Source organism: Corylus avellana, chromosome ca10 (assembly GCF_901000735.1).
Source record: "Corylus avellana chromosome ca10, CavTom2PMs-1.0".
NCBI lineage: Eukaryota > Viridiplantae > Streptophyta > Magnoliopsida > Fagales > Betulaceae > Corylus > Corylus avellana.
In genome coordinates, this window is record NC_081550.1 from 17,538,082 (window position 1) to 17,561,512 (window position 23,431).

General features: G+C 34.1%; 2 protein-coding genes across 2 annotated transcripts; one reads left to right on the plus strand and one right to left on the minus strand.

The window, feature by feature from the left end:
* The first annotated feature begins 14,002 nt into the window (after window positions 1-14,002).
* On the plus strand, window positions 14,003-15,217 carry LOC132164112 (aquaporin TIP1-2-like). Its single transcript, XM_059574536.1, has 3 exons — window positions 14,003-14,193; window positions 14,300-14,550; window positions 14,647-15,217. The coding sequence occupies exons 1-3, from the start codon at window positions 14,061-14,063 to the stop codon at window positions 15,019-15,021; spliced, it is 759 nt and encodes a 252-aa protein (XP_059430519.1). The 5' UTR covers window positions 14,003-14,060; the 3' UTR covers window positions 15,022-15,217.
* Window positions 15,218-18,090: 2,873 nt separating this feature from the next.
* Window positions 18,091-21,511, minus strand: LOC132163579 (uncharacterized). The gene is made up of 9 exons (XM_059573920.1): window positions 21,347-21,511; window positions 21,175-21,260; window positions 20,904-20,951; window positions 20,717-20,805; window positions 20,375-20,428; window positions 19,716-19,783; window positions 19,550-19,599; window positions 19,306-19,403; window positions 18,091-18,500 (listed from the first exon to the last, which is right to left on the minus strand). Exons 1-9 carry the CDS (start codon window positions 21,403-21,405, stop codon window positions 18,396-18,398), a joined length of 657 nt encoding a protein of 218 aa, XP_059429903.1. The 5' UTR covers window positions 21,406-21,511; the 3' UTR covers window positions 18,091-18,395.
* Window positions 21,512-23,431: the final 1,920 nt, after the last annotated feature.

Consider the following 23,431-nt stretch of genomic DNA (forward strand, 5'->3'; position numbering starts at 1 on the left):
ATGGAGCAATATCCTACGTGGGACTGTGACTGTTAATTAATTTGTTTCAATTAGTAATCTTCAATTTGGTTTTTTAAACCGGGCTTAATGACAACATATATATATATATATATATATATATGTCTTCTATCAAACAGTGAATTATATATTTCATGGAAAAACAAATTAATTAAATATAATTATATGTGTTAAGATTCTTTCATTTTCATCCCTTGGTTAATTAATCGTGTTTACTATATAATTCACTATTCTGATACAGTATATATATATATATATATATATATATGAAAATGAATGAGAAATGGAGATGAGGGGATTTGAGGGAGAAGTTGGTGTCAAATAGTTGGGGGAGAATAGGGAGGAGGAGGATGAAGTCAAATTGGTTGCTACATGCAACCTATTAGTGCGGGTCAGGCCAGAAGCATTGTTGTTGCACAGTGATGACCGATGAAAAGAACTGTACAGAAGGTTTGACCCCTTTTTATTTTTATTATTTTTTTTTCAAAATACCACTTTGAGATGGTGGCTTCACCTATTTATTTAATGGAAAAATTATAGTTTACCTTTTAAAGTTGACAGCGTTTTTTTAATTTGAACACTAAAATTTTAATTTTTGCAACACATCTCCCCCCCCCCCCCACAAAGTTTCAATTTTTTTTTTTCTTTCAATTCGACCAATATTATTCTAAAATTTTCATATTGCCCATAATTTTTAATTTTTATAAAAAATAAAATAAATTTTGGGGGGTGCAACAATGGCCAAATGGCCAAAGGGGTGGCTGCGACCACCCCGAATTTTTTTTTTTTTTTTTTTTATAAAAAATAAAAAATTAGGGGCAATATGGAAAATTTTGGATACAATTGGTCAAATTGCAAAAATTTAGAACTTTGGGGGGTGGATTGCAAAAATTAAAAATTTAGTGTTCGAATTGAAAAACGCTGTCAACTTTGGGGGGAGTAAACTATAATTTTCCCTTATTTAATATTTAAACATAAATGAACATGTTAAACTAACGAGGCCTAGTACGAGAAGTACTTAATTTAAATGGAGTTAATTGATGGAGTCAAGGTTCGATTTCAAGACCTTTAATTAGCTCTGATATCATGTTAAACTACCAATTATTTCAAAAACTTAAATTGATAGGAAGATGTAAATTTAATCTCACTTAATCATTACTTTAACAGAACATATTAAGGAGGAGTAAAATTGTCCACAAAAAAAAAAAGTGAGATAACAATTTCACTCATATTTTTTAAAGAACTACTCGCTTTTTAGTTTAAATGAACTGAAAATGATCTTATTCCATTCTTAACTAATAACATGAACAAGAAGAAAAGCTCATGCTTTTACAACTCTCTCTCAAGATATCCACACCTCTCTGCCCCTTCTACGAATAATCATGTTCCAAGGAAAAGCCCATAGTAAAGCTGACAACGACAAGAAGATATATTACAACGCAAGTGCTCGAGATTTGGCGCATCACCACCAAAATTTTCAAGGAGACCTTGTGAAAGGGCAAGTTTGAAATCACAGAATAAATGGATATATATATATATATTAAAAAAATACCCATCTATTGGGGGCGGATACGGTCAATTCCGACATGGACAGACAAGGAGTTTCTAAAATTACCCTCTTGCTGGGGCCAGATACAGAGGGCCGAGGTAGGGTTGAAATACGATTGTAAAGGTCAGTGCTTGGCCCTACATGTAATGATGAATTTTTTTTTAAAAAAAAATTTTAATTTTTTTTATTGAGGGGAAAAAATAGGTAAAAGCGGATGAAGATGATTGTGATCAGAGTTACATAAGCATTTTTTTATTAAAAAATAGAAAATAAAAAATAGATAACGTTTCGAAGCTTTAACCCTCAAGCCACTTAGTAGTTCTGCCCCCGACCACCACGACATGAGTGTAGCAGAATTCAAACTCAATCGATTGCTAATTAAAACTGCTAGAAACAATCCAATTGCTAGGTGAAGATGCCAATTATCTATTCTAAGCATCTAAGTAGCTAGATAGCATCATTGATGATCATAGGATACTTTAATCAAATTTATCACACAACCAATCCATTACCCTTTTTTTTTTGCTAAAAAGTAAGCATCCATTTTCAATAGACATTTGACCAAAATTGTAAAAGACGGTTGGTTTGGTCGGACTTAACTGTTGGATTCTATCAATGCCCGAGAGATCTTTATTAAAGCACCCCCCAAAGTTTGAACAGAAACAGGAACAGGAACAGGGTTTCCAACACTAATGCTCTCTTTTGTTGTTCAAAGACAACCCTATCGATCTCATCATCATCTACCTTAATGCTTTACGGTGGAGTTTGGTGTAGGAGTAGGTGTGTGGCGGCAGGGAGAGAAAAATGAACTACTTATAATTAGCTTTGGTCTTGTCTCCTTCTTTTGAGATATGACTTCTTGAGAGCCTTCGTTTTTTGCATGCCTTTAACATGATTGGTCCCCCCCGATAGGATAGATATAAATCCCAATAATTTTCTGTTTTAATGGTTGTAAACCTAATTCATCTTTTAAAACTGATTTTATAAGAGAGAGTTGCATATTCTTTATAAACATGCCTAAAGTCTTGTCCATAAGCAATGTGAGATTATTTCTCAACACTCTCTCTCATATGTAGATCAGTATTTTTTCTGGTCCTTATTACAGGGTAAGTAATGTAGGCTTCATTCGTCCTGTTATAGTTTCTGATATCATGAAAAAATTTGTAGGTCTAACTCATTTCATAAAATCGGTTCTATAAGAAATAGTTGTCTATTTTTTATAAACATGTCCAAAGTCTTATCTATACGTAATATGAGATTATTCCTCGACAAATAATTCAAGTTAGTAAAGGAGACAAACTTTTTCAAACAAATAAATTATTTCGGGCAATTTCTCTATGGGTGAAAGAGACCTAGAAGAACTAAAAATTGGGAGAGAAAAGTTACCAGAATTTTAAGAGGCAGGAGTTTGTAGGCAGTAAATGTCAAACAACATCCCTCTCAACGAAATCATTGGTGCTGTTAAGAATGATGTAAGTGGGTGGCTGCTTGGTTAAAGCAAAGTTGCCTGAGAATATTCTGGAGCTTTTACCATGAGCGTGGACCTCTTACCATAATTAAGAAAACGAGTGATGAGAGATCATATTAGGGCGTTAATTTTGTACACCTGTAAATTCGATACAAACTTAGTGATTATAATTAAAGAGTATGACATATTTAATTAAAAAGATTGAATTAGAGTTGACCTATATATAATGAGACCTGCTATATATCCTCCCCCGATTCTTCTCTCATCCTTCCCATTTGTAAAATTGCTATTAAATTTGTGGGTCCTTATGTGGGTCTCACACATGAACCCACTGATCTAATGGTGAGTTTATGTTAAATCACCGGTTATCCCAAAATCTTAAGTTGATAGAAATTAGGAAAAGATAAATTTAGGGGGTCTGTTTGGGATTACATTAGAGAGCTTAAAAAATGCTTTTAGTACCTAAAAAGCCGTGCCAAATGAAAATTGGCATGTTTGGTAAAAAAAAAATTAAAAAGTATTATTATTTAAAAAAAAAAACTTTTTTACTCTAAAAATTGCCAAAACGCACTTTTGGCAAAAACTTAAAAATAAAGTTTTTACCAAAACAAAAAAGTTTTTTTTTTTTTTTTTTTTTTACTTAAAAGCTCTATTTCTCAAACACAATCTCAAACAATCTCTTAATCACTTAATAATTACTTTAACACTCCCCTCACGTATGTGCTCATACTCTCTCTCAATAGGTGAGGTACAGTCTCGAAGAGGTAGTTCAATCGACTGGGACCACACTTAATGAAGTGGGGATCACTAGTTCGAATTCCCCTCCACTCTTGTGCAGACATTAAAAAAAAAAAAGTGAGGCACAACACATAAAATATTTAATTGAAATGAGAGGTAAATAACAGAGTCAATGTTCGAACTCAGTATCTTTGGTTATAGAGAGGAAGGGAGAAAGGATCAAAAAGGAAGATCAATTATTTTTTATATATAATCTTATACTCATATCTCGATATGATCTAATATGAATTGTCACCCTTACATCATACATGAGAACCAAGTTTGTATAGGAGCAACATGGCTAGTGGAGGAATATTTCAAAATGGGTGGGACAATGTGAGCAAAGACTAGAAGAACATCCATGTCAAGGAAATAAAGATGGTGCCAGTCAAAACGGGAAGGAAAGAAAAAATGTCAAGAATAAGAAACTGCAAACCTTTTCCCACCTTTCGTTATGAACATTTGATTGTCATGATTACATTCAAAGGAAAAATAAAAATTATAAAATTTTTAATTAAAAAAAATAATAAAAAAAAAAGGTTTAAAAAACAGACAACAAAGAACTCATCACCTCAATTGGTTATGGTAATTAAGGATCGTTAGATTTGTCATCATGTTTTTGAAAAGGTTGAGATCTGAGTTTGACTTATGATACACAAGAAATCATGAGGCTTGGAATTATGGTATTCTATAATTTGGGTAAGGGAAAAAAAAAATTAAGAAAAATCCAATACAAACAATTAAGAAAAATCCGATACAATTAATCAAGTGGAATATTCTAAAAGATTTCACGTCAGCTTGGTGCTCTCCGGTAGCGGTCAATACGCTAAATCAACGTGACGTGACGTGACTCTCAACACTTACAATGAATTGAGGCCGACTCCAAAAAAATTATAAATAAATAAAAAGAAAGAGGTTCTCAAATGCGGGCGAAAATTAACTACTTAACAAATTAAATAACGTGTGTTCTTAAAGGACGTAAGAACTAAGAAGCACATGTTATTAAATTAACGTGTGTTTCTTACATATATGCTATGGGACATATGTCATTTTATTAAATTAATTTATATAAATATAATAACTTTAATTAGGTCTTAGTGTAAATTGAGCGTTTTGCAGTACCCTCTACTAAGAAGTAGACATCTCAACTTGGAAGATCAAAAAATAATTTAATATTTAACACCTAATAATTTCTCATCTCTGGACAAAATATCTCATTGATAAAACCACTAGATTTACCGTCTTTGTTGATTTTGGAGGCTCCGGTATTGAGGTCTCGGAGTGGTGGGCGTTAGGTTAGAAATAATGAAAAAGTTTATGAGATTGATTTGAATTAAAGATACGATGTTTTCATTTCTATTGTATTTGTTGTTTGTACTTGATGTGTCAATTGAAGGCGGTAGAAATGAGTTTTACACCACATTCGAATAGAATGGACTCTCAAGAATAAATTAGCTACAAACCAATCCAATCAACACAATACAATCTCTCACAGGTCATGTTTACCGTTTGCTCACTTCTTCCCCATCATCCTTTGAGCCCAATGAGCTACCACATCAGCAAAACAATAATCTTTTGTCTTTATATATAAAAAAAGAGAAATGTTAGGGGTTAATAAGTTCTTTATATTTGACTCATATTTTCTTACAAATTCAATGAATTAATGGTGGATCCCACATAAGTCAATAGTAGTCCTCACATATCTAATGGTTGATCTATTGAATTTGTAGGAGAATATAGACTAAATATAAAAAACTTATTGATCCATAGCATTTTTCTATAGAAAAATGGGTAAAATACTTTCGAGGAGCCATTATGTGATTATTTTCTTTTCTTTTTATTTTTTTTAACCATCATTATCTTCATTAAAATCTTCAATATACAGAGCTTTTTAATTTTCCTTATTTTTTTGCTTATCTTGTTCATGATCCTTTATTTCTAAGAGTTGAGCCAAACTCAAATGGTAGATGGGTCGATGTAGCATTCAGAACTAAAAGATTGAAGAGTCCCACAAAGACGAGATTCGTGGAGGAGATGTTGGGCCTCGCCCACACAACCTGGCCCACTTGTTAGGCTATGCCTTTCACTCAAAACAGGCCCATCTACATATAGAAAAGCCCCCTAAGCCCAGTGATTTTTGCTCGGCTTATGTGATTAAAATGTCTGTATTAAGCTCTGGTCAATTTCGGTCCGTGAGCCCCGGCCTATTTCTTAGAGCCCATTTAAATATAGGCCTTGCCATATCAACCTAGTTAAATGGGGTAAGCTAAATAGTATTTCTCTTTATAAAATAAGATGAAACTTCACACGTTTTGAAAAGACCCCTCTAAATTTTAAAAACTCTAAATTTAATCTTCTGAACTTTTAATTTGATTCAATTGGCCCCCCTCCATCATATTCAGCTGTTAACCCCAACGGAAAAGACTGAAAAGACTAAATTACCCTTTAATTTTTTTTTTTTTTAAAATTGAAATTAAGGGTAAATTTGAAATTTTATAAAAAAGCTAGAGGTATAAAATGTCATTTTATCACTTTTAACGTTTTAAATTTGACGAATGGGGTACATTGCATCAAATTGAAAGTTTAGGGGGTGAAATTGAGAGTTTTTAAAATTTAGGGAAGTCTTATCTAAATGCATAATAGTTCAGTGGTTTTAAGTAAAGTTTTTCCTTAAAATAACAATTTTAAAATGTGATTTTCAAAAACATAGCTAAGCGTTTGGTAATCACGGTTTGTCCTTTAAAATCATTTATTTATTAAAATGCATCATATTACCATAGATTTGAAAATGTAAATTTTTTCATGTATTCAAATGCATTTTATTTTTTTAAAAAAAAATGTACGCTCAAACGAAACACTTTTCGTAATTTTGTTTAGAGATACACTTTTGACCTACAAAATCGCAAGGCCAAACTAATTTTAAGTGTAGCCAATAATACCCTTTCCAACTGTCATAATAAGATGAGTCTTGATACATAATAAGCGAATATCATAATAAGTAAAAGGGGCAACTTCAGAAAGCCCCATGAACTTCCAGTTGTTTTGACAAGCATCCCCTGAATTTCTAAAACTTTTACTTAGGCCCCTTGAACTTTGGTTTGCTCTCACTTTGGACCTTTTTAACGTTAAAGTCAAACAATTTGACTTTTTATACCCATTTTACCCTCCTCCAAAACTATGTCGTTTTGGACTCCAAAACTACACCGTTTTGGGCTTCAAAACTACATCACCACCCAACCCAAAACGATGTCGTTTTAAGCATAATATTAAAAAAAGAAAAAGAAAAAAAGAAATCGGGGGTGTGGCTTCAGCGGCTTCAGCCACCCCCTTGGCCAAAATGGGGTGGCCTAGTTTTAGGACACAAAACGACGTAGTTTTTGGGGAGGGTAAAATGGGTATAAAAAGTCAAATTATTTGACTTTAACGTTAAAATGGTCCAAAGCGAGAGCAAACCAAAGTTCAGGGGGCCTAAGTGACAGTTTTGAAAATTCAAGAGGTACTTGTCAAAACGTCTGAAAGTTCAGTGGGGCTTTCTAAAGTTTCCCCTTTATTAAAATCATGGTAGAGATTGAGATACACAACGCTACCTCCATTATGTACTCTAATATTATCATTTAATAATTAAGAAAAAAAAAAAGCAATAGGTGTCAAAATTGTCGAGCCACGATGGCAACATTTGAGATTATAGAGCATGAGACTTGTAACCAAGTGCAAAACATTTAGCTCCAAATTTAATAAACCCAACCATCTTTGTTCTAGATTTTTAATGAGGCTGTTATTTGATGTTAGAATATTAATTAAATTATTAAAGTCAATCACTTTTTATTGGATTAAGTTCTTAGTATAAGTAGTAATATAACATAGTATTATAGTAGAGGCATTGAATCCGAATTAGTTCTCTACAATTTATTCCATTTTTGTTAAAGAAGCTTACATTGACGAGTAATATTAAAAGTTCTTCTTGTGTCCCTTCAAGATTAATGTGGCTCTTAAAATCATCATTGGACTTGTAATTGATCATTATTGAATTTTGATCTAATGATAATTTTAAAAGTCACATCATTTTTGGAGGGACTTTTAAAATTACTCTACATTGACACATACAATTGAGTATGTTAGAATTAGGGGTGAAAATGTGGTTACGGTTAGCAATTATTGGCTAAAACCGCTAACCGCAACCGCCTCGGTGGTTAACCGACGGTTAGCCATTAATAGTCTTAATAACTTCTAACCGTTTTTTAAAGAAAATAAAAAATAAAAAAAATTTAAAATTTAAAATTTAAAAGTCAATTTTTTATTTTTTATTTTTTATTTTTTTAAAAAAAACAAAGCGATGTCGTTTTTATGGTAATATGATAATACCTTACTACATACGACATCATTTCTAGATTTTTATATATTTTTATATATATTTAAACACAAAAACGACGTCGTTTCATGTATTTTTATATATATAAATATAATATACATAAAGGTGGTTAACGGTTAGCAATTACTAGTTTTTTCAAAACCTAAAATCGTTAACTGTAACCGCCTAGGTGGTTATTGATTTTTCTTAACTGCCTTCAAAATGATTAGCAGTTAGCAGTTGGTGCGATTAGCGGTAACCACCAGCCTTTTCACCTCTAATTAGAATATGCATTTGATAATTTCCTTACTGATAAAGATAGAAATCCTTTTTGTGGTAAATAAGGATTCGATTACATTTAAAATTATTCAAATCATTTATAAAGTTTTATAAATAAAATAATGAACATATATGTCTAACACCAAACGAGACAAATATCCTTTTATCTCTCATTTCATTACCAAACCTTGAAACTATTCCATATAAGAGATATGAGTTTTAGAGGATGAAAAGTATTAATTAAAAGTTTAATTTTGTTTTGTCACCACTTTTTATTTTTTATTTTTTTCTATTATGTTTTGTCACCACTTACCGTCATAGAACATATGATGATGATAGATATCCCATATCCCATATGATTGGAAGCAAGGCTTTAGGGTTGACAGATCAAAGATCACAGCATGCTATGCTATGCAATTTTTTACTTATTTTCAATGTTACCTATCTGTTGATCAATGCCTAAATTTTTACAATTTTTTTCTTAAAAAAATGAGAGGTATTTTGGAAATTTTGACACCTCTATGTCAGGATTTAATGAAAAATCCTAAATTGAAAAAAAAATAAAATTGAAATATTGATACACTAAATCAACACTTTTAAAAATTTTAGGGTATGATTACAAAAGTGATAAAAGATCAGAGGTGGTAAGTGAAGCTTCTCCAAGTATTTAATACAAATTGCCAAATTTCAAATATAAAATGAATTTTGAATTTGGGTTGTCAACAGTTTGGATCCTGATCTGATCTGGTCACAATCCTTTTTTCCAAGATCCAAATAATGGATGTATTATATATGTACAGAAAAGAGAGAGAAATAGAGGAAAACTTGATTAATTAGAAGAATTTGATGGACACTTCAAGCTGTCGATAATATTAATTATCGGTTTAAAATTTTAATATAAGTAGTGATTTAACATGGTATAAATGTCTTGAATTCGAATAATTTCTTTACAATTTATCCGATTTTAATAAAATATTATGCGTTTTTTCATTTCAATTAAATATGCCCCGACTTAAATTTGAGTATTCCATTTAAGAGCTCTGAGTTTTAGAGTGCCTTTAACATTGTAATTTCATGAATAAAAAGTGCGATTTTTAAACTAATTCGCAAAAAATAAATTTTTTGGAATTGCATTTTAAAATATTGCGATTTGATAACGTAAAAAAAAAAAATTGCATTTTCAAATTAATCGCAGGCAATGAGATGTTTTTTTAAAAACGCGTAATTTTAAAGGATAAACTGAGATTTTAAAAGTCAAACTACAATTTTACCAAACGCTTAACTACATTTTTAAAATTCACGTTTTTAAAAATTTTGTTTTGTCACCAATTACAATCAAGGACATGTGATGAATAGGTTGTCAACAGGTTGGGATCCTTATGTTGTTGTTATTTTTTTTATTTTTTATTTTTTGTAAGTGTTGGGATCCTGATCTGATCAATAATCTTTTTTTCCCGAGATCCAAACAATGACTGCGCATGTGCATAAAAGAGAGAGAGAGAGAGAGAGAGAGAGAGAGAGAGATAAAGACAAGGAAAAGTTGATTAGAAGAATTTGATGGAAAATTCAAGCCGTCAATAATATAATAAGAAGAAGATAAGCTTGAAAATAAGAGAAAGGGAAAGGAAGAGAGAGTTGTGAGACATTGTTTATTGAAGGGTCGGAGCTCTTGATCCTAAATATTCTCGGACAAGATAAATACAACTACTAATATAATCATGATTATCTTAATCATGGGATTCATGTCACGACGTGTTTATTATATACTCCCTTCGAATGGAAAATGCTCATACATCTCATGTTGTCGGTTTGATCATGGCATATACATGATACATCTATATATATATATATATATATATATATATACACGCTTTGGGATTCAAATGAAAAAACTAAGTCCACCATCTCCCACAATACCTACTTAATTTTCAATTACTTCTAACAACTCATTTGAGCTTTTTAATCAAATTAATAAATAGAGCTTACAGTGATGTTTTTGCAGAAAAATAAATATTATTAGAACATGACGTTGTCGGATAAACACTGTAGCTAGAGCTGTAAAATACAGGCCTATGTGACGTCTTTTTCTTTTTATTTTATGTTGTTTTCTTCTTAATTTTTTTTTTTTGATTAAAAAAATTGAAGTTATAGTTTCGAATTTTTTTTCCTTCTTTCTTTTTGATGGTTCTTATTTATTATTATTATTATTATTATTATTTTGGAATTGATGGTTCTTACTTCATGTAATAAGAATAGCACTCTTTTACATAATTTACCAAAGATTGAACTACGTTTTTAAAAATTACCTAAATTGCGATTTAGGTAATTCAATACATTTCTTTTGATATATATATATATATATATATATAGGGCCCAAGTTTTATTTCTCTAGATTCTTTTCAAATTAATTCAATGGGAAAATATCACGTGATAGCATTTTAATCCCCAAAAGCTATTGTCATATGGATTTCACGTACTATATATGATCTAATTGTCATCCAAGTATGTCACATACATTTCAATTCCCACAAAATTTCCAAGGACATACATGATATATGTCACAAGGAAAAAATTAATCATCCCTTTTGGAGTGGAAGTAAACTACTACATGCCCATTTGCTCACTTCACTACACGGCAATAATTATACAGTCACAAACATGCCACGTGGCACGCATTTAATTAAGCGACCATCCAGAAAGAGGCTTTCATTAAAAAAGGTGTACATATATCCCAATGTACGTACGCACACATTTCCCCTTCTCCACACATACCCCTATTCACTCATTTTGTCTTCTATTCAGTTTGTCTCTCAATAACGAGCAGTTTTTAGTAAGAGTAATGCTAAAGATTATCTTTTTATCATTTTTTTTTAAAAAAAATTTTATCCTCCTAAAGTAGATGTGCCTTTTAAAATCAGCATTAGATGAATCATGCTTGAATTTTAATCCAATAGTGATTTTGAAAGCCACATCAGCTTTATGAAAATACAAAGATGGTCCTTAGCATATTACTCTTACAGTAATCCTTTTTTTTTTTTTTTTAATATATATATTATAACCATTCAAAAATTTTCTTCATACACCTTTTAGTAATTGAATGATTTTACGTAAAAAAAAAAAAAATTAAATTAAATAAAAAATATTTGGATGATGTTTGCGATATATATATATATATATATATATATATATATATATGAATTTATTGGAACCCAGAGGTAGGACTCTGCATTATGCATGTGAAGGAACAGTAGACAATAACGTGACCTGATCAATTGACTATAATTTGTTAATTCTCTTCTTTTGGGTTGTCTACACTCTACCGAGAACAATTTGTCTATCGGCAAAGCATTTAGTGAGCTCGTGTCAAACCTAGTTAATTTACGGTTTAAATTTTGTTTTATTGTATTAATAGTTTATCTAGTGTTATGTCATTTAAAATTTTAAATGACGTGAAAACATCTTAACTATGTGGTAACATATACAACATTAGATCTGTAAAATCTAATCTAAACTATGACTACTTTATCTCAGCATTACCATATTAGTAAGACCAATTAAACCATAGTTTGACTTAGGCCCATCAAGACATCAATGGATTCTCAAAGCGGCCAATACTAATCAAGCTTGTGTGAGTGATTTTTCATTGCGGAGATTCAAACTCACGCTCTATTACATACTTGAACCTCATGAGAATTTTCTTAAAACCACTAATCCATCGCCTCTGATGGTTGAGATTTTGAGACTTGGAATGTTCAATAAAGCTTTATCAGCGAAACATTGTTGGAGATTGCTTCATAACCCAAACTCATTGGTTACCAGAATAATTAAAGAACAACAATATCCAATTATTGGAAGAGCATGTGGTCAAATGGGAATTTACTGTCTAAAATGGATAATAGGGAATGGTGTCTCAATCAAAAATTTGGAAAGATAAATGGTTACCAACTCCCACTTTCCTTGCAGTTCAATCACCTAGAAAGATTTTGGTAAAGATGTAACACTAGTGGAGATCATTGACAAAGACATAAGGTGGTGGAATATGTTATTGATTCACAAAGTGTTCAAATAATAAGAAGCAACCATAATATGTCAAATGCCAATAAATCCTTATAATAAACAAGATGAGTTGATATGGAGATGCACTTCTATTGGTTAGAAGTGCCTACCACATAGAAAAAGAGATGTGATTGAAGGCTAAAGGGAAATGCTCACAAGCTAATATGCAGGGTAGTCTATGAAAGAGAATTTGGCCTATACTAATGCAGTCAAATTATTTAGGGGGAATTTTTAATGTATCGAACATATAATTTTTTACAATGTCACCATTCCGTTTGTTTTTTTTATTAAATCATATTTTTTAAATTGGTTATCTTATTTCAGAATTAATTTATCACTTTATGACAGCAATGAATTAAAGAAAAAATAACCATACTTCAAAATTCATTGTTAAAATAGTTGATTGTATGTCGAGGTAACGATCGGAAATACTTGGAAAAAAAAAATTAGCAAAATTTTATTCTGAACTGAGTCGATAGAGAATAATTTCGATATTTAAGTCAGTATGAATCAAAGATAATAATCGTATAAAAAGAAAAATAGTGTTGGAAAAAATAAGACAAAAGCGCTCTTTTACCTAATGTTTACCCCTTTTTGCAACGTATTTTGTCATAACTGTCTGCCACACGTTACAACTCTATTCTTCATTGAAGTTTTCCTTGATGTAAAACTCCCTACACCTCACATCTCTGATCGTACATATTGCTTCATGTCGAGAATAATGGGAAGGGTTGCTGACATGACTTGGAAGAGATTCAATGTGAAGTTGTTAAGAGGTTTTCGAGTTGGTTGATGGCCGGGATATTGAGTCCATATGCCCAAAATTAGTAAATACTAATATGGTAAAATATGACTCATTTAATTTGAAAATTAAAATTAAAAATTAGAAATAAGTTGAAGCCATATTAATCCCTTTAAAAACGAACAAAAGTTACATTCTTAGTTTGAAAGGTATTGTGAACTTTGTTTTAGGTGGCTGAAATCAAGTGGTTAAAATTAAATTCACTCTATGGGCCCACAGCTCCATATAGCAATATCATAGGACCGAATACACCATATCACCCCCTTGAGCCATGAGATCATCGTCTCTTCATGATCTCCCACTAAACAAAATTAAGGATAATTAAGTGATGATCAATGTTCATGATAATGAAGCCAGCACAACTAACCACGGAGGTCTACATCACAGCCGCATAAACAATCCAATGGTCGGTCAAGCAAAGCCACAGCAAACAATCATTGGTGGACCCACTACCACACCCCATTTTGGTCGGTGATTAGAATTTCACAACTATGCGATCATCCGTACACGTGGCAAGCCCAGAACAAAATGGAGGCCCGGCCTAAAACCTTTGTTTTCAGTGACAGAGGAAAAGAGCCCTTATTTTTCTCGTTGAAAACAAGCTGCTACCGGGTAGAAACCGGCTATATCCGGTTTTCCAAAAGTCCGTTAACCTTGGCCCTTCCTGTATATAAACTACCTCCATGTAAAGCTAGAAAGCAAGAAGAAAGAAGCAAAGAAAAAGCTAGTGCAATTTGGATTTCGGGAATTGAGATTATAGAAAATGCCGATTTCCCAAATTGCCGTTGGAAGTCCAGCCGAGTTTGGCGATTCCGGTGCTCTCAAAGCGGCACTGGCTGAGTTCATCTCGGTGCTCATTTTTGTGTTTGCCGGTGAAGGCTCTGGGGTGGCTTTCAGTAATGCTCTGACTGAAACTAATTTCGTTTTTTTTTTTTTTTTTTTCGTAGTTATAGTTGAGATTACTGAGAAACTAAACTGATCAAATGATGAATGTTTTGACAGACAAGCTGACGGATAATGGCTCGACAACGCCGGCCGGCCTTGTATCCGCAGCCTTGGCTCATGGATTTGGACTGTTCGTGGCGGTGTCAATCGGTGCAAACATTTCCGGCGGGCACGTGAACCCCGCCGTTACATTCGGCGCCTTCCTCGGTGGGCACATCTCACTCATTAGGGGTCTTCTGTACTGGATCGCCCAGCTTCTTGGATCGGTGGTTGCTTGCTTGCTTCTCAAGTTTTCCACCGGTGGACTGGTAAGGCATTCACCGATTCACGGATATATATATATCTGCACAAATTTCAATATATTTTGTTGAATTTAGATTAATGTTTAAATCAATTTGATGCAGGAAATTTCGGCGTTCTCTTTATCTTCTGATGTGAGTGTGTGGAATGCGGTGGTGTTTGAGATAGTGATGACATTTGGGTTGGTGTACACGGTGTACGCCACAGCCGTGGACCCAAAGAAGGGTAATATAGGGATAATTGCACCCATTGCCATTGGTTTGATAGTGGGCGCCAACATTTTAGCCGGCGGTGCGTTTGACGGTGCATCCATGAACCCAGCAGTCTCCTTCGGCCCTGCTGTGGTCAGTTGGTCATGGGACAACCACTGGGTCTACTGGGTCGGCCCACTCATTGGTTCCGCCATCGCCGCCATCGTCTACGAGCTCTTCTTCATCAGCCCAAACACCCATGAACCACTCCCTACCACAGATTTCTAAGCAACAAAAGATCTCTTTCTCTTTCTCTGTTCTCGGTTATGGAAAAAAAAAAAAGGGTTTCCTTTGGTTTCAGCTGTGGGTGTGTTTGGGTGTTGTTTGTACCTTGCTGTTGTTAACTCGTTGATTCTTGTGTAACTGTCTTGTATTCCTGCAATCATTTTGATCAGTAATGTCAATCTGTGCTCAGTTTAAGATTTTTCCTTTTTGTCCTTTTTTAAGGTTTTGATGTAAAGAGTTGGGTGGGTACCCATAATCCACCATGATTTTAAAATGAACACACACACACCAAAAAAAAAAAAAAAGTCGGTTGGTTTTAGTAGTAATAAAATGGCCATTTTAGCAGCATATTCGTTAGGTGCCATTCTGCCCTATAAATTAACCATAATGTAAAAAGATTTTAAATTTCCTGGCCAGCCCAATGGTTTGGCTTCCAGCCACGGCACGAGCACTCTTTAGAGTCAATGCCAGTTGTCCTGTATCTTTTTCAAATATATATATACAAATGAACACACATGCCCGAGAGAATATGGGATCTTCAAAGGAAACAAAGCAATGCTACAATAAATAAGAGCTATCTATGAACGATTGGGATAGAGATTATAATATATCATAGAGATCTATTCACATCATATGAATAGAAAAGGCAGCCTCAGCCCCAAAGAGACCCGTGATCACAAATGAGAATCCAAAGTTTGTTTATTCTACAATAATCCAGCTACGCTAGACTACAACGCTGCTCTGTTTCTAGATCTTTGAAAAGTACTTAGATTGCAATGCTACACACCCAATAGGGCCATTACCAAGCAACAGGCTCCAGCATGGCAGCCTATGACCCTAGGATACATGTTCTTAACATATAAAATTTTCAATATTAACACACAAATTTACTCGTATATCATCGAGTAAACATTTGAATTTTTTTTTTTTAAATAATGGTAATGGGCATCTAATTAAATTAGGTCAAAGTTGAGGTAACTGCATATGCAGTCTGAAAGTAGTGAATCAGGGAAGAAAAACATTACAAGAATACATATGATACATGGTATACAGCATCTGAGGTTTCAAGCTCCAGAGCTACCATTAAGAGGCAACCAACTAGTAACTATATCTGAAAGAGCATCAACCTTCAAATTCTCTTCTTTTTATGGTGTTTTCCGAGTTTTGACCTCCGTTGCTTAAACATATGCAGGTAAAGCTTTAAACCTAGGAAAACGTAGCAGAGAAGAAGAACCTGAAACAGAAAATTCAACTAAATATCAAAAAGGTAAACAACTAACTTACAAAAATGAAGATAGAAAGAGAAGTCAGGGCATTGTAGCATATGGAAAGAAGGAAAACACCGATTTCCCCTTTGAACAACATATCTTATGCAGATAAAGTGAACACCAGACCCATCGTTTAGTGAAAACCACAGGAAAGAATAAAAGGAGAAAATTTTTCTTTGATAAGTAATATTGTATATATAAAAAAAAGCGCAATGCGCCTCTAAATACACAAAAGTATACGTAGGGAACCCTCCAAAACCCACAAAAAAGACCCTATGCAAACCCTAAAACCCAAAGAATCATAAAGAAATTTGATGCCCCATAAAAAACCCACAATAACCCTAAGCTCATTATGCAAAACCTACACCACCCTGCCACTGACCCTACTAGAGTCACGGCCTCTAGCCTCTAAATTAATGGAGCATTCAAAATTTTTGAATTTCTCTTTTCCTCTTAACCTTTGAAGTAGAACTGTCATTTTTGGGCTTCTTCTCCTCTTCAATGACTGAGAAAAGTTTCAATAGACTTTGCTCATCACCTCCACAAGACAACTCCACAGTAGAAGGGAACTTCACCGCATCGAGCACCACCTTGGAAAAGCCCTCCACCCCCTCCATCGGAGTTTCCGCCACAACCTTGGCCAGCAACTCCTTGTTCGTATGCACATGCTTAGCTATCTTATCCTATCACTCTCCACTTATACCCCATTTGAGACTTGGAAACAAAAGAATAAATGGGTGCACCACTCTTCGTCATGCGTAAGGCTTGCGAAGCCTCATACCTAGCTCAGCCGCCCTAGAAGAAGAAGAAGGAGTATTCGTGACTGTAGAGCTGGTTGATTCTACAATCGAAGGTCCCAACTTCTGAGAAGATAGAGACGAGGACATTTCCTTCACCACAGGCGGCGAAGGAACAACAGGTCGACACCCAAAAAATTCCCGCCACATCAAACTTTTCATCGGGCAGGATGTCGATTAGTCTTAACAGGAGCATCCTCAACCGTCAGGGTAGCAGAACCCACCGCATCCTCCCTCAATATTGGTTTCGCACTCACCAAACTCGGAATACTAATCGGACACCCCATTGCGTAGGAAAGGCCTTCTCTGATAATATTCGAGGACCCATTGGAGACCACAACCTTCACTGGTTCTGAACATACCGTCTCTGCCACACAGCATGCCAAAATTAGGGAATCCGATCTCAACAGAGAAGACATAGGCGATTCAAACACATACTCCGCGCATGACGCCAACGATCCCAGACACTCGGTAGAACAGATCGGCGTAGACCCATATAATTTCGGGACATCTGCTTCAATTTCCGATTCCAACTCCATAATCGAAGCCAGATCCAAAACCGGATCAAGAACCAGATCCATAACCAAATCCATAACAGGATCCACAACCAGATCCAGAATCAGATCCATAACCGGATCCACAACCAGATCCAGAATCGGATTCAAAACCGGATCCAAGCCCGTGGCCCCCAAACCATTGACGTTGTGCCAATTACATTTGGGCTTTACTTGCATTTTAAAAGGAGAAAATTAGAGAGAGAACTGCAATAATTTGCCAATCTACCTCACAGGACGACCTGGAATATTATGATATATGTTCTTGGAAAGATCTGGAATCCAAGAGATTAATCGATGTGTTCAAAAAATTAGATGTTCCAAAATGGTTTTAAACTCCCCGACTTTTTCTCCTAAGAAACTTCCATGTCAGAAAAGCATTCTATATCAAAGTGATGTGAGCCTATCCTTAAATTAGGGATGGCATTGGAGAAGGTTTAGGAGGAGCAACTCTAAAGCAAAAGACATTATATGACACGGATTTTGAATTTTACAACCAGTTCCTGCCTAACAAATGGCCAAATATTCCTTAAATCAGCCCAAGTATGAGCTAGAACACAGCTTAGCCCAGTAATACATGTATTACATGATAGAGATAAAAAAAAAATTGAAAGGTACATAAACGGTACAATTGAACACAGCTTAGCCCAGTAATACATGTATTACATATGATACATGGCATACAGCATCTGAGGTTTCAAGCTCCAGAGCTACCATTAAGTGGCAACCAACTAGTAACTCTGAAAGAGCGTCGACCTTCAAATTCTCTTCTTTTTATGGTGTTTTCCAAGTTTTGACCTCCGTTGCTTAAACATATGCAGGTAAAGCTTTAAACCTAGGAAAGGGTAGCAGAGAAGAAGAACCTGAAACAGAAAATTCAACTAACTATCAATAAGTTAAACAACTAAGTTACAAAAATGAAGTTAGAAAGAGAAGTCAGGGCATTGTAGCATATGGAAAGAAGGAAAACATCAATTTCCCCTTGCTACAACATATCTTATGCAGATACAGTGAACACCAGGCCCATCGTTTAGTGAAAACCACAGGAAATGGCTAAATATTCCTTAAATCAGCCCAAGTATGAGCTAGAACACAGCTTAGCCCAGTAATACATGTATTACATGATAGAGGAAAAAAAAATTGAAAGGTACATAAACGGTATAATTTCATTTTTTAACTACACTTTAGCTTTAAGTTCCCAACCTAAACCCAATTGCATAAATTCAAACCCTGTGCCTGCTGGAGCAGGTAGGTAGGGCAAACAACCTATCAAATTACCATCTTCTCTTTAAGTCAAAGTGATGTGATTTTCTTACAAAAAAAAAAAAACAAAAAGTGATGTGATCCTAATAATTAGGGACATTATCAAGATAACTATAGATAATGGTGCGAGTTAGCAAATGAAATGCAACTACTCATAGTCTCATGTAGAAATGACTCTTATTGCTAACTCCTACCATTATCTATAGTTATCTAGATAATATCCCTAATTATTAGGATCACATCACAAAGGTTATATCCTGGTATAAATAAACGTGTACCAGTTAAGTTAATTTCACACCAAAGCCATAATACAAAAATTCAAAGGAATTGGAAAGAATAGCGAAATTCCTCATCTTTCCAAGAAAGAATTGAGGTTTCCTCACAGAATCTAAAATATCAACAAACCTTGAGAAAATTATAATAGCTGAAGGGAAGGCCATTAAATAAATCTTCATGGAGATGCTTCTTCTTTATAAATTCAAGTGCTTGGTACATGAGCCACACTGCAAGGCAATGACGAAATTATACAGAAGTTATAAGAAATGAGAGAAAAGGGAATGGAAAGTGGATCGTAACAATATTTTATATAGCAAAGTCATTCAGGTGACCAATAATAGAAAATCAAGATGATTGGAATCCATCGACTTACTTTCACCAGGGACAAGTCCTGTAGGATACAGCATAATGAATGCAGTGTACCTAGTGAAGTGTAAAGTATGTAATTTTATATAAAAACATCTTCTTCTGTATATATAATGTATCTGTAATGGTGCATGTATGGAAAAAAGAAGAAGACGAAGAAGAAGAAGAAGAACCTGAGATAGGTAATCCACGATGGACAATTTCCTATGCAGTTCAAAGCATAATGCGGATACCTAATTACCTGAATCCAGGATCATCACCATTATCATATTTATTTATACCGTGAAAGTCATGAAGCACAAATAGAAACAAATGTGAGATGCATGCCAAGAAGGTAGGACATGATATTATAATTACTCAATATCAATTATCATGTTGGCATGGATAAAAAATATGTAACCTGTAATGAAATAGGATAAATAAATCAAAAAAAAAAAAAAAAAGTGACATGGTGGTATAAAAGAAATAAATGAAGAGAACCCCAATTACCTAACCAACAAGAGAGAGAGAATGAGAACAATTCTCAAAGAATGAGTGAAAGATCATTAGAAGTGGATTTGAACCGTTGACACAAGGATTTTTAGTCCTTACAGTGTGACTCTATTATTGTCACAGTGAGAGAATTGTGAGACTCAGTTCTTTGACTGTGTAAATATTCATTTCACCAAATTGTTCCTGAACCACATTGTTGTCTTCAACATAACTGGTATATAAGCCTATCAAACATCCATCCCTATTTGGAAAGCAAAGATCCCAGTCTTCAGTAAACGGAGCCTACAATATACTGATACATATCAAAATTCAAGTGAAAGATGATAAGAAACCAACTTACCTCAGTTAGGCTCCAAGCAACAAAAGTTATGAAAACTGATGGCAACTCTTGGACCTACAAAAAGCTAGAACCAATGAATTGTTTATCACTTTGAGCATCACAAACATACCACATACAATACAGGAATTCAAAATATATATTTGATCTCCCACACTGCACTAACAAATGGCCCTAAGGGACTGTCACATTGTGTGCTTGCCCTTCCCTTCTTCAACCACTCTTTTGTCAGGCAAAAGGTTCACATCGAAGCATGTACGTCATGAACAAGAATCAAATCCGTGGAATCAAACATGAAAATAGTTCAGTACTTAAATTGAATTATGGGAACCCAAAAACAAGAACCTCATCGATTTGGCGAACAACCACCAACAGAAAATGAACCCTTCCTCCCCATTGCATCAGGGTATTCACCACTCCACTTGGCACAATACCTCCAATTTCAAAGAATAAGACATCAAAATCACATATATATTACACTCAATCATATTCTCATAAAAAAGAGAAATCTATAAAACCTTAGAAAACCTACCAATGGCCGCATGTACAACTTCCAAGAATGCAACTGTTTGCAGCAAACCTTCACTCCAAAACAACAACAAAACTTAATATACATTTTCAAGCTTGAGTTTACTTCAATACTGAGAAAATGAAGGAAATAACAGTAATTAGAATTAGAAAAACGAATTTATTAGACTTTTGTTTTTCTTGGTTTGAAATAAAATCAACATTAATTAGGTTGGTGAAATTCTCTCATTCTTTCCAATTTTATCAGAAACCAAACAGAGGGCTAGAAAACTGACAGATTAGCTCTCCAGCCGAAGCGTAAGCTCCATGAAAAGACTTGGTGATTACAAAGCTGCTCAAAATTCTAGAGAGAGCAAATGCCCTGCCATATGAAAATTACGAATACAATAAACACACGCACAGAGAGAGAGAGAGAGAGAGAGAGAGAGAGATTTGGTAGAGAATTACCATCCGAGGGCCTGCAGAGAATTGTAAGCGAACAGATAGTGGATGGACGGCGGAGACATTTGGTTTACAGTTGGCGAATCTGCGCGGGCTTCGGTCACTGTAGATTGGAGTGTCGCCTACTAAATACTCCAAAATTTCCCGGGCAAGCTGTGAGATGGGCCTGAGAAGGCCAACCTCAAGTTGTTCGGATGGAGAGGCCCTCGTGTAGAAAATTTTAAAGAGTACCTAGTAAATTTTCACCTCACCTCTATTCATATTGTAAGTATCCATCGGCCTTTTAATTTACCTTTATTAAAATAAATAAATAAACAAAGAACAGTCACACCGCCACATCAGCCTAATAGAATGAGAGTATGTACGAGGAGTAGCATTTAGCATTTTTCTCTTATCTCATAAGTATTTTGTAATGCTAACGTGGCAGTTCTAAAGAACCGTTTGATGGGTTAAATGCCTTTTCAGTATATGTGCTTTGTTTTAGAATAAAATAGTCACTTTGATTTTCAAAAATGTCACAAATGGTACTTATGATAAGCAAATAAACACACTTGATACTTCCATCATAATTCCGTTAGTTTTTTTAACCAAGCTCCATGTAACCCTTATACGTGGACTGATACATGTGGTTTCAAGGCGACACATGGCGTGAAACCTGTATTTTTGGGTGCCATGTCAGATTACAAAATATTAAAATAATATGTAACCAAAAAAAAAAAAACCACGTAAAATCGAACATCCCCTTCATAGCGGTTATGTTTGGCAAAGGAGTGGACTTGAGGAAGTGGACCGAAACTGTAGCAGATTTGATTGATGTGAGAAAAAAAATTAAGAATATTTTGTATGAAAAAGTGAAAAATCTTGTTTTCTAAAAATGTTTTGTATAAAAAAGTGAAAAAAGTAAGAATGTTTTATATAAAAAAAGGAAAAATTTTGTTTTGTAGTAATTTTTTTATTTGAATAGTAATAAAAAGTTATTGATATGATATAAGAAGTAAGAATGTTGGGATTGATTTTGAGAAAAATTTTGGGTACAGTCCGATCTACTTCCAGTCTGGTCCTTTGGCAAACGGTGCCAACATTTCTCTTATAATAATATGGTTGAGGTTGTCAAGTCCCAATCAATGCATTCAAGAAAGTCGGTCTTTAGCCGAAATAAAAGACTGCTACCAATCTACACTAATTCTCAAGTGAGTTTGGTGGTAGTTATTTTTGGAAAATGATCATTTCCATTTTAAATGGATCAGGATCCCCAGCAATAGCTAGGGAATTGCCCATAAGCTTTTTTGCAAATATTGGCAATTGAAACTAATCCAATGATCTACAAGTTGCCATGTGTCCATTAATTAAAATATAATATTTTATTATTTAAATTTTAAAAAATAAATATAAAACAAAATAATAAAAAAATGAAAAAATAATAATAATAAATTTTATTTTTGCCATAGGGGGTGGCCAGTCACCCCACCTGAGACATGGGGGTGGCCCATGGGCCGATTGGGGGTAGCTGAAGCCACCCCCATGGCCCTAGGTGGTGGTTTGGCCATAGGGCCAAAACCCAAAATAGAGTAGGTAGCCAAACCACCTCTAGGGCCATGGGGTGGGTCAAGCCACCCCCATGTCTTAGGTGGGGTGGCCGACCACCCCCTATGGCAAAAATGGGGTGTCTTTTTTTTATTATTATTATTTCCATTTTTTTTATTATTATGTTTTGTATTTACTTTTTTAAAATTTAAATAATAAAATATTATATTTTAATTAGTGGACACATGGTAGCTTGTAGACCATTGGATTAGTTTCACTGGCCAAGATTTGCAAAAAAGCTGATGGGCAATTCCCCAACTATTGCTGGAGATCCCGATCCATTTCAAATTCCCTCAATTTTCTCAATTTAGTGCATTTTGAAGGGTAGTACATTTAATGTACTACCATCATTAAAGCTTTTGGACTACACTACCCTTCAAATTGTACTAAATAGAGGAAATTGATAAAATTTGAAATGGAGATAATCATTTTCCATTTTTTTTTTTAATGAGCAAAATTGAATTTCATTAACTAAATAGAAGAAGATAAAGATAAGGGTGCAGTACT

Coding starts and splice junctions, on each gene's coding strand:
- LOC132164112 (XM_059574536.1), top strand. CDS start 14,061: ATGCCGATTTCCCAAATTGCCGTTGGAAGTCCAGCCGAGTTTGGCGAT. Junction 14,194..14,299: donor AGGCTCTGGGGTGGCTTTCA/GTAATGCTCTGA, acceptor ATGTTTTGACAG/ACAAGCTGACGGATAATGGC. Junction 14,551..14,646: donor AGTTTTCCACCGGTGGACTG/GTAAGGCATTCA, acceptor AATTTGATGCAG/GAAATTTCGGCGTTCTCTTT.
- LOC132163579 (XM_059573920.1), bottom strand. CDS start 21,405: ATGTCTCCGCCGTCCATCCACTATCTGTTCGCTTACAATTCTCTGCAG. Junction 20,952..21,174: donor TTCGGCTGGAGAGCTAATCT/GTCAGTTTTCTA, acceptor TTTGGAGTGAAG/GTTTGCTGCAAACAGTTGCA. Junction 19,404..19,549: donor AGGACTTGTCCCTGGTGAAA/GTAAGTCGATGG, acceptor ATTGCCTTGCAG/TGTGGCTCATGTACCAAGCA.